A 16,758-nucleotide genomic window follows, 5' to 3' on the forward strand; every position below is an offset into this window, starting at 1 on the left:
TGTAGTTAAAGCAGCACTATGTAACTTGTCCACCTTAATATAATATTTCCAGAGTCATTGTGATGGTACATCAACTTCCAACAGGTTTAATGAACCTCTGTCATGGTCTGAGGGGTCTGTATCGCCTTCACCGGCATTATGTAACTTTGAGGTGCATGGTAGGAACCCTGCCACACTAAAAAACTACACATTTTTACGGCTTTGACTGCTTTACGGCATACGTCACTTCCCCCTCCTTCCCGATTCGTAGTCGAGACGAAAGCTGGGCGGGGCGTGGAGAGCAGAGCTCAGGAGAAGCTGGTGGTGAGCTAAACGCGGAGCTGTTATGGCCGAAACAGCAAAAAATCGTAAGAAAATACAAGTTTTAACGGAGAAGGCGGAAAAAAGAAAGCGGAAGAGTAACAAGCTAAATGCCTGGGCAAGAATAAACATTGGCCCGGCGTTCACTCGCTGGCATGAGCTGAAAGACGAGGAGGGATGTCCAACCGATGGGGATTTATGGGGACAAAACAAGAGGCAGAATTGTTCAGTGTTGTGCATGAACGCGTTTTCTGTGAGAACGTTGAACTGAACGCAACATATTTACAAATAAAGAACATGAACGTGAACTTGTTCATTCTGCAGATCATGAACTGGAATTTGAACTGTTCAGATTATGTGAGTTTCATCTTCACTGTCCAATTATTACGGAATAATCCTTCACATTTCACCAGCGGGCGGCGCGCACATTTAAAATACTCGACGAGCCCAGTGCAGTCTTTACGAATGAAGGCTGATTTATGGTTCCGCGTTACACCAACGCGCCGCGTACCCTACGCCGTAGGCTACGCCGTCGATTTAACGCGGAACCATAAATCAGCCTTGACAGGTGAAGAGAGACGTTGAAGACGCAGCGTCAGCGAGCCATCAGATGATGATCCGTTTATCATTATCTGCGGGAATTTTACACATCGTCTCCCAAAGAGTCCGGCGGTAGAAATCTAACCTTTCTGTGCAAATGATGTCCACCTGCGCTGGGAAAACAAGTCTGAGCGTCTGCCTCGTCAACTTCAAATTTGAAACGTCATGTGGAGTTAAAGCATCCGTCCAGTGGGAGAAAATATCTGCGAGTCCTTAACAATCAAAAAAGTTCCCAGAAAGACCAAGACCCAACAGCCCCAAACGACCCCAGTCCTTATTTCATGCAAAATCAAAACAAATGCACACGACGGAGTTTTGCGGCAGTACGCGCTGGTGCTCATGGAAAATGTAGTGTTCTTTCTGGTAAAGCACCACCGCTTTTGTCCAAAGGAGCCGCCAAACTCAACAAAAGCTGAAAGTTACATTGTGCTGCTTTAATTTTCGGTCATGTCCTATATAAAACCATGGAACTTAAACACCTTTATCACATGACCGGGAGTTTTTGCCAGAGAAATACTATGTCTCAGATTAAGAGAATTTGACAGCATAGAAAAGTAGGGCACTGTCGCTGATATTATGCATCAATGTTAGCTTCTTTATTGACTTGCTGCAGAAACATTTGTGGGTTTGTTGCTCATCAGCAGTGCATTGTAGTGCTCTCTGTGGTGCTGAAAGTGCAGATCAGTCAGCTCCACAGCCTTTGAGAATGAGTGACATAGAATCAAACAAGAAGATGGATTGAACTTGACCCAAATTCAGATTTTTCGAGAGAGAATCTGCTATAATGTCTCTCTAGCTCATTGGCATCTATGTTGTGCTTGTACATGCATACATCTATAGTCTCAAGCACCCCAAGAGATATCACTGTTTTTTAACAGCTCTTTCTCTGTTGTTCAATGAGTTTTACATCAACAACTGAGCCAGTCACTAAACATTAACCTTTCTATCCTTTTGAACTTACCACACACAAATGCTTACAAATATGCACCCACTCACTCACTCACTCACTCACTCACTCACTCACTCACTCACTCACTCACTCACTCACTCACTCACTCACTCACTCACTCACTCACTCACTCACTCACTCACTCACTCACTCACTCACTCACTCACTCACTCACTCACTCACTCACTCACTCACTCACTCACTCACTCACTCACTCACTCACTCACTCACTCACTCACTCACTCAGCTGCAGTCAACCACCTTTGCACATGAGAACCCTTTTTCTCCACAATCAGCCACCCATATTCTGTCTACAATTGTACTTTAACCTGGCTCACTGATCTCTTCTTCAGCTCCGCACTCACATACATGAAAACCTCCCACAGCAGTGCAGTGGATACTACATTATGTCTGTTTAATGTGAAAAGACATTATGTGGGTATAACTGTGCCAGACACATTTCACACAAATAAAGCTGCAGGTCTGTAATCAGCTTGTGTCTAGAAGGGGCATCTAGGAAGACTGAAAGACTGATAGCAAAAAAACAACAATAAATGAGGACCGATTCATATTACATGGATGCATGAAGTGTCAGACAACATAGAAGAGTGAGTGAAAATAAAATTATGCCTGTTTAGGTTTTACATCTTTTATTTTCTAATTTTAGCTCAAGCTTTTTCTCATGAGATTCATCCCAATCATGTCATGTTATAAATGTCATTGTGTCATAACATGTTACTATTTATACTAGGCATAAGAGACTTAAAAATTACTTTTTACATAAGCAATCCATTCTTGCATTGTATTGAGGTTCTAAAATTAAACCCGTGGGCTTTTCTTTGTATTATAAAGCTGTTCTTTATTTTATTTTTTATTCATATCAATTCACATGTAAAACCATTACACATACAAATAAAAGAAAATCAAGATTGGATGTCATCCAATAATGTTGTGATACCTCCAGTGATAGCGACTCTGTTTTCTTTCAGACCAGAAAAAATTAAGTAGATATGGCTAATCCAGGCATTGTTGACACAATTCAAGAAAAGGGATTAATTACGTATCATTGTCTGAGAAAAAAATGCTCCAGCTCAGAGAATAGCATCTTCCTCTGGCCTCTAGCCAAGCTGAGCTCAGCAATTCTTTACACTCCTTAATACAACCAACCCCCTTCCCAGCAAACACATACAGAAACATTCAGATCTTAGAGCATGCCTCAATACACCACTTTAAAGCAGACAAGGGCATTTTTTCAGAGGGGATGTTCAGTAGACCTTTTCCCCTTGGGACAACTTATCTGGTAGCAGCTCTTCATCTGCACCACAGCCACATAGTTTTACGGAAAGCACAAGTGATATTTACTCCTCAAGCTTCTAAGCAATAGACAGATGTATACCGGCATTTTTTATGATATACTTGAGTTTGCCTGCAAAATCCAGTAGTGAATTATCATGTCCATGTGAATACTTTGAATGCTTCCATGATGGAGGAGATCAGCGGAAAATATGGATTGAGTCAAGTTATGAAATTTCCCTCTGACTGACGTTCAAATGTCCAAAGAACTCCCTGGACACAGTGCATTAGATTAAACATATTCACATAATGCATATGGGATGAGCTGAATGGCAGCAGTTTGGCACACAGGGAGGATATTATAATAAAACAAACAAACCAAACCAAACTTGAAAGTTGAGTGTGTCTTATAATATAATAAATACATGTAATTTGAGTTAGTTAATTTTGATTTGTTCCACTTAACAACTACGAGTTTATGCTTTCATATGCCATAGAGCCTGATGCTAAGGAATTGAATTATTTTTTGCAAAATCAGAATGAATGACGAGAATGCCTGGCAATTAACATGACTAGAATATATGGATCATTAATTTTTCATCAGTTTTGCTGAAAACCCCCCTACCAAAAACTCTGGCTGGGTAAGCGAATAAGGAAATTTAGTGTATTTTCCAGAATTTTCCAAGGTGTTTCTTGTCAATAGAAGCCGACATTAATAAATTTGCTTGTTCAGTTGAAACGTCAGTTTCATCTGAATGTTTCTTTCAGGTGGAAGTTCATGTCCAGTAGTATGTTTTGAGTGTGCCAATGGTCTCTTTTCTCACCTGTCAGGTACATGAGAGTTTATTCTAACGCCAGTTCCCTCTCTGTCATCCTAACAGTCAACAGTGAAGATGTTGTCTCCACGCGGCTGTACTTTGTGAACGCCTCCCTGCAGCGGGTGACCTTCTCCAGCTCGGTGGGGGTGTCCCTGCCCTGCCCTGCGGGGGGCGCCCCCCATGTCGTCCTGCGCTGGTACCTGGCCACTGGAGACGACATTTACGACGTGCCCCATATCCGCCACGTGCATGCCAACGGCACCCTCCAGCTGTACCCTTTCTCCCCCTCCGCATATAACAGCATCATCCACGACAATGAGTATTTCTGTACTGCTGAGAACCAAGCAGGCAAGATTCGAAGTCCCAGCATCCACATCAAAGCAGGTGAGATTCAGACACACTTGAAGGAAAATAAGTAGTCAGCAAAAATGTCTTCATTTCAGTGATTTAAAACATTTTTTTTTTTACTTTTTTCTTATCATATTTCCACTTGATTGAACCTATTTTGAGGTACTTAATGGCAAAATTACATATACATTTTCAATTTTGGAAACATGTCCTTTAACTTCCACCAAACTGTACATGGAAACATAATCCAGGAATCCATGAATCCAGAATATTAGATGTGATGGTGCCAGTGGCTCTTTGCAATGCTAGCTGAGTAGCACTTTCGTTTAGCTAATTTTGAGAATTTCTTTCTTAGATTGACATGAAAAAAGAATGTAAAGATGTTTCACCTACTTACATCTTGGTATCAATTAATCAAATGGGTAGGAATAGTGTTTTGTTCTCCAGTTTATAGTTTTAAATCAGTGTAAGTGTAAGAGTATTTATCATAATTTAGCCACACTGGGAGTTCCTGAGACAAATTGGACATTTTGGTTTACCGCTGGAACTTTTGATCCTATTGAAAAATTTTATAAAACGTTGTTTGTGTTGATCTTATATATATATATATATATATATATATATATATATATATATATATATATATATATATATATATATATAATATATGTATATGTATAATTTTGACGACAATAACAAAGAGTAGAGCTGCATTGATTTTCCGGGATTCAACATTCATAACTTGATATATTTGAAAGCACCCTTGAAATGGAAATCAGATCACTATTTGCTTTTGTATATGTGCATGTTTCCTTAAAACCTCTTTTCTTTGGAAAAATCTGAAATGCTTTAACCCACCCACAATTCTGCATCTGTTAAGCTGAAATTCTAAATTTGAGAACAAGTTTAATTTGGATGCAAGCTGAATCCCCAAGTGAAAGAGGAGTCATTACAATGTTTTATGTAAATTTTTTCAGGAAATATAAAACCCATTAGCAACGACGTCGATAGCTTTTATTTGTCAGTGTTGGGACATATGGACCAAAATCAAAACAAAACAAAAAACAAAAAAAAACAAAGTTTTGACACACTCAGCAATGCATGCTGTCAAACACACACCGATAATTTATTTCATGAATACATTAAAAAAAAAATTCAACAATTCAGAGGTGAACTTTAGTTTCAGTCGTCATCTTTCATGATGAAGACTACACAGCCTTTCTTATAGATAAAACAATTGAGTTTTGGTCTATCTTCTCTAATCTAATAATTCCTCACTTTTAAAGCATAAATGCTGAGGGTAAAAGATTAAATCCTCCCTTCGTAGAATCAGAACTTACAGGTGGAGCTGGTGAGGAGGTGGGATTTTAATAGCTCCAGTGAGCTTGGTGGGTGAGATCCATCCTTAAATATACCTATAAGTAAGATGGAGTAATTGGAATAAACCATAGAGAGCTGAGAGCAAGCATAAAGCGCAACTGGAGATGTCTGCTTGAACAAGCTTCTGGGAGTTTCCTCATCAGATGTATTTTATAAATACAACAACTTGAGTTTGTAACATACTTTCATCAGGTTAAAGGTCAAGGAATAGTGAAGAATTATCACCAATGGCAACCAAAAATTGCTTACCGGTAAATGCTGCGTCCACGATGTGTGCAGTTTGATGTTTCAACAGTCACAGCAGCTATCTTAGTACAGCCCATTCTCAGTTAAGATGGTCTAAAAAACGTATTGGTATCATATTGTTATCTTAAAACAAGCGACTCTCCCGGTGGGGTTGAGGTACCTTATAATGCCATATTGTGACCCTGTGCACTACAAAAAATTTGAGAAGACAGACACTACCACAGGCAGTTGTTTTGGTGACCTGTCTACACTCCCCTGTCAAGGTCAAAGCTGGAGAGAGGTGCTGAACACACCAAGGAAAGGTGTTACTGCTCTTTCTCACACTCACAGATATACACCAAAATCCTAAACACGTGCACATGACCTGGTGTACATGCACGTGTATAAAACAGACATTCATGCATGTATATTCACATGCATATGCACTCACCCACTCGCAGACACCATACACACTCATACTTACATCCACACCAGCCTGTGCGTAGCTCATGCCAGCAAGCCTCCTGTCTCCCAGTCTCTCCATCTGTCCATGGACTGGAGAGTTCCCTAACTACACACACACAAATGTAGAGTATGTACACACTTATGCAGACAAATACACACAGCCATTTTTCCTCAAGCTGGATAATAGTGTTGAGTTGCCAGCTCTTTGTCAGGCTGTTTGGCAAGAAAGAGTGAGTTACAGATATTTGAAATGTGAAAAGAATAATAAAAAGTGGCTTTTTCCGGGTCATGGTGAAACTAGGAAGACATTGTGTTTATCACGCCCACATGGAGAGGCAGTCAGCAGATTCCCACCCCACACATACATACCAGTGAAATATTCCCTTAAACGCTGCTGGATCCTCTTCCTCAGACAAAACACACCCATATGGCCTGCGTGGTCTCCAGAGGAGGACAGTCCCTCCAGCGTGAGAGTGACCTTTTAGCTAGCCTCAGTGTTGCAATGACCTTCCCTCCACAATAATTACAACAATTAATCAATTAAATGCTGAGGCAACCACAACTCCACAGCTCCATAACCAGGGCTCACGTGCATGTGTGTGCACCTCATTAGCTCCAGAGCCCATAGACTCACTTCCATGCTTGCACACGTACAAAACCCAGTGGTTGCCATGGGCAACACAGGCATGAGTGCGAGGGTGTGGCATGCCTCCGTCTCAGGTGGTGCAGGAGACTGATGGTAGCTGACAACTCACAGTGAGACCCCCCCCCCACTCAACAAAAATATGTCCTCCACTCATCCCTTCTCCTGCACTCTCCCTCTCTCCTTACCTTCTTTTCACATCCTCGCACCTTTCTCCATCCCTCCCTCTTTTTATTACCTTCTCCCATGGATGCTGATAGTGGTCCAATAATATCACTAGCACCTGTCTGTGTAGGGCTACCTTTATGAAAATGACTATGTCACTATAGTCCATAGTGTCACTAAATCACAAATGTTCTGTATGCACTCACACCCAATTGACTTATGCATAGTTTTATTTCTTTAATTGTACCAATGTTTGATGTAATGTATTTCAAACAGGCTCCTTGCAACATATATACTCTATATGTTACAAACTGATGTAATACAAATTAACAAAAAACTAAAGTAGCCTCCTTCAACCAGCCTTGTTTTCCCAGACTGTTTAAATGTAAAACTTTAAAATATGTACGGCAATCTAAACTCATACTAGGACAGACAACAATGGCAAATCTGTTAGACTTTGCAAACTTGATAGTCAGTCCCATGCTTTCATTTATTAAGTCTTGATAATTAAAACATGCAGGGCTGTGGATGGAAGGAAACATCTATAATTCCTTATGCTGCTGTTATATGCACAGAATATGGAAGTATTGGTCCCAAATTCCCTTCTTATCCAGACTAAACTCTTTCATGTAACATCAAAACAATTCCTGCCTAAAAATAAGCCACAGTCACATGGTATGAGTAGCTTTTTACTAAGAAAAAAAAAAAACAATATTTACTGTGCACATTGAAGAAAAGGAAATATTTAGGTGGGACGATGGGTTCAGTGTTATGCCCTAGGTTAGCTATAAGGATTTTTTATTGTACTACAGCACCTCTTTAAATTTAAAAGAGGAATATGTAACTTTTCTTATTCACAAACACATGTCCTCCTTGTAAGCCATAAAAAAGCAGATAGTAAAACACAAAAAGGATACAGCTATACTAGATTTTGTTTTAATTTCAGTCTGGTTGGATAGTGTTGTTCTTTCTACTTGTACACGTTTTGAAAATAAAACATGCACTAGCTAAAGCATAATTTCCCTCCGTTATTTCTTGTATGAATAAATAAAGAAGACTACATAAATCTTACCAAACCATTTATTACGAGAGAAAAATAGCAGATTTAATTTATTCCATACCAGGCAGAATAAAAGGGAATCACTATTATTGAGTTAAAACTAACCCCCAAAACAAATCTTTTGCTTTCTTCTTTCTTTTTAACATTAACAAATACATTTCAATAAAAAGATGCCACTTAAAGGGTTTGCATGGGAGTTCACTGAATAAAACATTTGTTGTATAAAGTTAATTGTTGCAACTATTTGTACTTGAAAAGGGTGTCGGACGCATCAAAAGGTTTCGTGTTTTGTGCATCTAAAACCTCTTCACACAAACTTGATAAAATGAAATGTGGACACCTGCTTTGACACCTCATCTCCCTTTTGTTCCAAGTAAAACCAACAAAGGCCTCGGCCAAGACAGCAGGTGTTGTGATCTCTCTCTTCCATCTGCCCTCTTTTTTTCTATGGATGACATTTTCTGACTAATACAGAAATTAGGGATCCTGAAGCTGCTACGCTGTTGTTTTTAACCATTTTCATTCAATGATCTCCTAATATATATTGTGCTTCATTACATGTCTCCTCCATCTTTCTCCTTCTCTGTTTTTTTTGCAGCTTGCTTTATGAATAAGTAAATGCAGTATTTGGTTTCCCTATCGTTAATTATTGAAGCGACAGTGATACAGGACTTGCCTCCCAGTGCGCCCAGTTGCTCAGACCCATGTTTTAGCTCGTTTCCAGGCAACCAGGCTGCATATAGTCAGGCATCAGTAACATCCTAACAGTTCTGCTGCGCATGCGATGAGGGGGAGTGCAATTTACACACAAATCAGTGGGGCTACCATTTGCATCATGTCACAAGGCTTAAGAGGATGAATATGTGATGCTTGTTTCCTCTGAGTCTTTCATATCTTCGAAGAGAAACGTGTGATAAATGACAATGCTCACACAACAGCTGCCTCTTATTGGGGCTGGTTACATGGGTATGTGCAGTACATGTTGCCTTCCAAAGCTTTTTTACCAGATTTTAAAAGGGGAGAGGAATGGTTAAACAATGCTTTCTGGAAGGAATTCAAAGGCAGGACAAGGTGAGATCACAGACATCTGAAGTGACCTTGACTAGATTTGAACAGCCACTCAACTGAAATGTGATGACTGTCATCATTGCGGTAAATATTTACAAGCTGTCAAACTGATTTTAAACACTCTATGAGAGGCTTGGTGGGCACTGGGGATCTAACTTGTTATTGACAGGGTCAGTCAGAGAGTAAATAAATGATTGAAAGCATTGGCTTAACCAAGGCCACTCTGTCAATGCAGGCTATTGATCTGCAGGTAGCTGGCGTCAATGAAAAGCTGCGGCTGTTTCAATGAAGAATTGAAACGAAGACCTGATTAGAATTAATTGTGAAAACTTTGACACGTTTATAAATTAAGCATCGGGTCACATCAGGTGACATCTTTTTAAACCATGTCTGTGAAACAGTGATATGAATTTTTGTTAATATTTAATGCGAGAAGAACAATTTTAATTTCTGTAATTTTGTCAAAGTAGACCATTCTCTACTCCAGGCCTTCACAAGTGAGAGAAGAAGAAGAAAAGGGTACAAAGTTCACAATCAGACAAAGACTTGGGAAATTAACTGTACTGTACATTACTTGGAACTTTAAGGTGAAAGACGCCACCATTTGGACAAGGACGTTGGCTTTGGTTCCACTGGGTTCCGGTGACAATGGCGGCTGGCATAAAGCATTATTAATGACCACGGAAACTGGCCTTCAGGCTAAGCGTTAATTATATCACTGGAGAGCTGGGGGAGAGAGCAAGCACATTGGAGGGTGGGGCCATTCCCAGTGTCGTGTGTGTGTGTGTGTGTGTGTGTGTGTGTGTGTGTGTGTGTGTGTGTGTGTGTGTGTGTGTGTGTGTGTGTGTGTGTGTGTGTGTGTGTGTGTGTTTTACATTGTTAAACCATTACTGTCCTAATTTCTAAGGAGAGACCCGATTGATAGATTGCCCGAAACCCTCCCCAATAGCAGTTCGGGACCCTATCTGATTTCTGTAATTGTGTTTTTCTCATCTTACTCATGTTAGATAATCTCCTTTTTGTCCCTGTCAAAGCTACAGGAGAAAATCTTGTATCATATCTTTAAACAAATGAGATCAAGACGGTGGGCAGAGCTGCACAGTTCAGTTTACGAAACAGTCCCCTTGGTTCCCTCAAGCTGGCATGCCCTTGAACTATCTGTCTCCCCCTTTTACCAAAATAATCCATTAATTTAATTTCACTTTACTTGATTTATGTAATGAAAATTTATGCTCTGATGCAGCAATTTACATTTCTCACTAATCTAAATGTGACAGAGTTAACTGGAGAGATAATGTGGTTAGCTACAGGCTAGTGTTTTCATCGTTAAGCCTGTCTTAATCACCAGCATCCTTTCTGTACACTGGCACAGATTCACAGTCTAGTGCTCTGTATGCCATGTGCAGAGGGTGTGTTTTTGATGCCTGGCGCCTGTATGTGACAGTTCCATCGGCTGTGAGCAACCCCTCCGCTCCTCGCCGTCTCATAGCATCTGTGGCGTTGTTCTTTAAAAGGCCAAGGGTCCATCACTGTGGATCCCCTTCAACGCAGCTCCAAGTCAGCCTTCCTTATGCTCAAAATTGTTTTAAATTGGGGGTGAAAATGTAAATGCTGGTCTACTGCAGTTCAACTGAACACCAGGCCAAACTGTTAGCCTGCGTTTATTGTGGGCTGAACAGGACAGAGGCAAGTCAGCTGCAGCTGCGCAGCGTCAATATAAAAATACCCAAACAAGCTTTAAAACAGTCATAATTGAATGCTTTTCTTGTCATAACTCATTCATACAAATATATTTTCATTACAGCCTGCTAGATGTAATGACAAGTATTAAATATGCTAAGTATGCTTGGGCGGTTCACTTGCACAGTTTTCTTTAACTTTAAATAAAGCTTTTCAAAAGAGGGGCAAGGATGGACGAGCCAAGCCTTGTAAATGAGAAATCTGTGGTGTAAAATGTGTCCTTGAATTCTGAGTGTGCAAAATAACTTTAAACGCGCAGGAAAACGTATTTTTGCTAGGGCTTATATTCTGAAAAGATTGATCTTTTTCGAGAAAATAACATTTATATCTGAGCAAACCATATGTCCACATATCTGTGCTGAACTCTGTTTGCAATCCCGCTCATCGTGGCCCATTGGTGTGCCAAAAAAAGGAGTAATCGATGGAAGGATCCCTTTCCAGAAGCTCTGTCAAAATAATGTCTAATTGTTATGGAACTATGTGTTAGAAATATGTTATTTTGACTCTGCATCCAACATTGTCCAACAGCATGCCACTAAATGCTACGGGGTTTAAAAAAGAAAACCTAAACAAACAAAAATTGCTTTTGGTTGGTTACCTCGCTGTGGTAGGTTAGCGGATACAACGCTTCTGGAAAGTGATCAATGACTCTACAAAAGATTTTTTTTTGTGTGTGACTCCCTTATAACGTTGTGCCATGCTGAGCGAGTGCGCAGACAGAGTTGAGCGGAGATTTGCAGGAGCAAATGGCTCATTTTGTTTCTTAGCGGAGAAAAGACTTTTGTTTACTTAAATTGCAGTATTCTTAGCTGGTGAAAAGAAACAAAATAATGTCAAAATATAATGTATGTGTTTGCAAAGTTCATTTATTTCTGTGCCCAATAAGTTCTGTTTAATTTTTGGCACAGATATTAAGCATCAGATATAAATCCACGCCCCCCCCAAAAAATAAAACACAAAAAAATTACAACAAACAAGTGTACATAATAAAAGATCATGCTCATTAGAAAATGTAATAAGCAGGTTTTTTGATGGTAATTACATTTTTTTCATTTAGCTATTAGTTTAAAGATTTTGGCTTGTAAAGCTGGGAAGTCCACTGTCACCACCACACTGCAAAAACAGCCCCTCTACAAATACATACATACATGTAATTAAAGTAAATAAATGTAATTAGAATTGTCTTATTTTATGCAAAAATATCTTTGCCAATGGCGTAAGAAGAAATTTCTAAAATGTCTAGACTTGAATGACTAGAATTCCTCAAACTAGCAAAATTGTCTTCTAATTTCCTTGAAACAAGGCTTTTCTTTAAAAAAGAAATGTTCTTAGACTAGTACAGCCAACATTCTTCCAGTTACTGACTCTTCTCTCTGTACTCCAGTGTTCAGGGAGCCCTACACAGTCCGTGTGGCCGACCAGCGCTCCATGCGGGGGAACGTTGCCGTGTTCAAGTGCCTCATCCCTTCAGCCGTCCAGGAGTATGTCAGCGTGGTGTCCTGGGAGAAAGACACCGTTTCCATCGTGCCCGGTAGGACACTCAGCCAGTGATCAGTTATCAGTCTTTCACCCCCCCCAAAAAACAACAAAAAGACTAAACAAGAACTAACATCTACATTCTTTGGGAGTGCCAGGCAACTGTGTTTGATTGCTGATAATTGACACCAGGTGATCTATGGTCAGTCCAGTCCAGGAAACTACAAAAATTGGATTTTCTATCAGATTATATGTCTTAGGGATTTCCTCTTTGTAGCCCATTTTGTGTTTGCTGACAGCCCTTAATCGATACAAATCAATTTTTATGTTTAGCTGGCAACAGTGCCAGAGAGGAAAGACTGAGCGGGTTTGACAGGATGCTCTATTCATTCAAAAAGAGCTCTGAAGAAATAGCCTCTGCCTCGTACGTTCCTGGCTCCGTTCTCGCTGTCTGACACTGATGTGGTTAATAGCTTTGTTACAGGAATAAATCAGGCAGTGCGAGGCATGTGCTGTTTGCGTATATGAGTCTTTGAGAGGGAAAAGGGCAGAGTTGTGTGTGTGTGTGTGTGTGTGTGTGTACGCTTGTTTGTGTGTTGACTGAAGGGAGGGGTTCCTAATTTGATGAGCGATAGATCTGTTTAGCTGCTCATCACAGTCACCCAAAAGAGAGCAGCCACACCTCCGGGCTCTGCAGTGTCTGGGGTTTCTCTCCCTGCTTCATCTGATCCTTTGTTCATATCATCCAGTGTTCAAATGAGGAGTAGTAATTTCAGCTTGAAACCGAGCCTCCTGCATGCTACACTACGTCCGTGCATTGACATGTGTGTGTGTGTGCGTCTGTGTGTGTGTTTCAGTTTGTTCTGGCTTGTGTGGTGCTGTGTTAACATCTGCTCCACGGAGCGATGGCAAATTGCAGGATGTCAGATGAGACTGTTTAGGTCAGATGATACGTTTTGCTCCCTCTGCCCCTCATCTTGCTCTCTGATACGGAGTACTCGTTTCATCTCTCAACAGTGTGTGCGGGTGTGTATCAAGGTGCGCGTATGTATTTGTGTGCGTCCGTCCTTCACACAGGAACGCACATTGATTCAACACAACAGCAGCGTGCGTGCGTGTGTGAGTGTGCATGCGTATGTGTGGCCTGAGGGGGGTTTCCAGTCTGGATCGATATAGCTTGTTGTTGGATTCCCTACTCTCTTGTCACAGATCCCTCAGTGTGAGGGTGGTGAGACCGGGCAAGTCTGTTTGACTCATAGCTCTGTGTGTGTTCGTGAGTGTGTGTGTGTGTGTTTGTGTGTGGGGGTATTTCTTCAAGCCACTGTATCATGGTTGTGTGGTAGGAGCTCAGTGGGAGTATGTTATTGATCTTTTGGTTAAAACATGCACATATGAACGAGCTGTGTATAAACATGCATTCACACATGAATACAAACACACATCCAATTGAGCAGTTTTCAGAAATTTTGTCTGAGTAGTAGATACTTTCATAAAATAATGGCGCAAAACAGTATATTTAATTGCATTCTATTAATTATTTTAAATGGATTTAAACAAAAGCCACTTAAAAAGTATCAACATTTTCCATATTACAACTTCTTGATCTATTTCTCACCTTTTATGTTGTTGTAAACCAAATCTTTTGGACTGTATAAGTGGTGACTTGATTTAGGCAGAGACCAAAAAGGTTTCAGATCATAATATGTTGCTTCAGCTTTCTCAGATGTGAGGCAGATGTGGAAGAGGCTTAGGCCCCGTTTACACGGGGCAAAAACGGAGGCGTTTTCATGCGTTTTGGCCGTTCGTTTACACGAAAACGGAGGTCAAAGCCCCCAAAAACGATAATTTCTGAAAACTCCGGCCAAAGTGGAGATTTTCAAAAACTCCGTTTTCACGTTTGCGTCTAAACAGAGTAAAACGGAGGAAAACGGAGATTTACGTCACATTATGCGACAGAAACGGCACCAGCAGCGTCATGAGTGCGACCTGTGTTTACAATTTGTTTGGCCACCGTCAATATTTTCTTGTATTTTACCTGTTTTAAATTCTCTCAGACTCTCGTTCCGTCTTGGAAGTAAAGCCTGAATTATGGTCCCGCGTTAAATTGACGCAGAGCCTACGGCGTAGGGTACGCGGCGATGCGCGCCGTACGGTGTGCGTCGCCGCGTACCCTACGCCGTAGGCTCTGCGTTGGTGTAACGCGGAACCATAAATCAGCCTTACCTGGAAGTTACACGTGTCATTTGTTGATGTTTTTTCCAGGATTCTGATTGGCTGGCATGACGTTAACAGCGTTTTCATGCGAGTCCGTGTAAACGAGGATATTTTTGAAAACGTAGAGGGGAAAATATCCGTTTTTGTAAATACCCGGCTACGTGTAAACGTGGCCTTAAAGTGCAATACCACTGATGGCTAGGTTATGCGCCAAAATGTTTCTGGTATTAATAGATTCTCAGTCTAGCCTAGAAAATCTAGACGTATCCCAGGCAAATTTAAATTTGCTTTGCAGGTACGTCTAACAACCATTTGTTGGAGCTCATTAAATATGCCTGAAAGTCTTGGGGAGCCAGTGGAACCAGTGTATCCTTGTGGAGAGAGTGTCTGGGCGGGTTTAACACGATAACGACAGAGCGGCGATGTAATCTGGGACAAAACAGTGCCCCTTGGATGGGGAGGCCCTATGGCTCACTTTCAGACCCTACGTCTTTCTAGATGTGAATCTGATCTATCAGGCTTTTCTCAGTCAGTTTCAGCTTCTATAATGTTTTCATTAATTCTGATGTCATTTTTAAAAGTGTATTCCTGTAGTGTATTAAAATCACTCCATTATTATATTAATAGTGGGCCTTATAAATGTATATTTTTGTCTAATCTGGTTTTATGTGCCACTCTGCAGCTTTAACCTCTTTTGTATAAGTGCTGTGGTAACATTTACATCCAAAGCTAAGTGAAAAAATAAAAACCAAATAATGCACAGCACTGCATTTGGTGAAAACCAAATACAAGCATTCAAGCACAGTGGTGGGAAAGTGATATTTTGGTCTTATTATACAGCAACAGGACATGGACATCTTGCAATTATTGAGTCAGCGTAAATACCTCTATACAAGTATTGTAGTGTCAAATGTAATGCCATCAGTCTGGCCGCTAAAGCTTGGCTAAAACTGGGGTCGTGCAACAGAACAATGATCCCAAGGACACTAGGAAATCTACGACAGAATGTCTGAAAAAGGAATTAAATGCAGCAACAGCCCGGTCAGTCCAGACCCACTTGAAATGGTGTGGATGGACCAGTGGAGAAGTGTGCATAAACTGATGTGTGCGAATCTCAGTAAACTGAAACAATAATGTGAAACAGAGTTGGCCAAACACCTCCACAACTACGTTGGAGCCAAACGTCAAAGAGAAAAGTATTACTACAAGTACTGTAAATTCTAACAAAGACCAGAAATTATTTCTGTCTTATGCCCTCTTCTCTTCATTTTCTTCATTTTTTTTTTTTTACAGATTTAAAAAAATCTGATTTAATAATTTTTTACATAAGTGTAAAATTGTCGCTGTGTATATTCACTTAAATGACTAGAAATAAAAGTATGCATTATACAGATGCATCTGTTCATCACCTTGTTGTTAAAGCTGATAATTTATCAAGTTTAGTCTACTACAAAGCCTGTGAATATCCCCTAAAGGATATTAAACACATTACATCAATGGTGGATACTACAGAGAATCACAAGTACAAGTAGCTTAAAATTATACTTCTGTGCATATTTGAGTAAATGTACTCAGTTACTTCCTCCTCCTGATTTGGCCAGAACTGTTTCATTGTGACAGTAAAAATAATCTTCCTGAGCCAACAACATTTTTCATTTGAAAATATTCGAGAGTTTTCCATTTTCCTCCCTCGTTCCTTCTGTCCCCATTGCTGATGAATAGGTCTTATTAGTAACACAGTGCTCCTCTTCTTTCTGTCCCTCCCTGGTACAGACTGGTGGCCTGTGACACACACACACACACACACACACACACACACACACACACACACACACACACACACACGTATGCAAACAGAATGCATGTGTACACCCCTTCCTACGTCATCCATCCATCCATCCATCTTCTTGTTTGCATGTTCAGCTTTCAGTCTTTGAGTTGCACTTGCTTCAGCGGTTTACATGCATCAGGAATGGCGTATGCCAGAGTAATGGCATTGATGAGGTGACACCCA

At 40.5% G+C, this 16,758-nt stretch overlaps 1 protein-coding gene across 1 annotated transcript in view; it reads left to right on the forward strand.

Annotated features, from left to right (window-relative positions):
* The window catches only part of dscaml1 (Down syndrome cell adhesion molecule like 1), a 135,919-nt gene that overhangs the window by 18,307 nt on the left and 100,854 nt on the right, over positions 1–16,758 (forward strand). Inside the window, exons 2-3 of the mRNA XM_061719377.1 lie at positions 4,024–4,344; positions 12,439–12,585. Of these exons, the coding sequence (XP_061575361.1) occupies positions 4,024–4,344; positions 12,439–12,585 (468 nt within the window). The remainder of the gene's footprint in view (positions 1–4,023; positions 4,345–12,438; positions 12,586–16,758) is intronic.

The sequence above is a fragment of the Cololabis saira genome, chromosome 4, assembly GCF_033807715.1.
Source record: "Cololabis saira isolate AMF1-May2022 chromosome 4, fColSai1.1, whole genome shotgun sequence".
In the NCBI taxonomy this organism is placed as follows: Eukaryota; Metazoa; Chordata; class Actinopteri; order Beloniformes; family Belonidae; genus Cololabis; species Cololabis saira.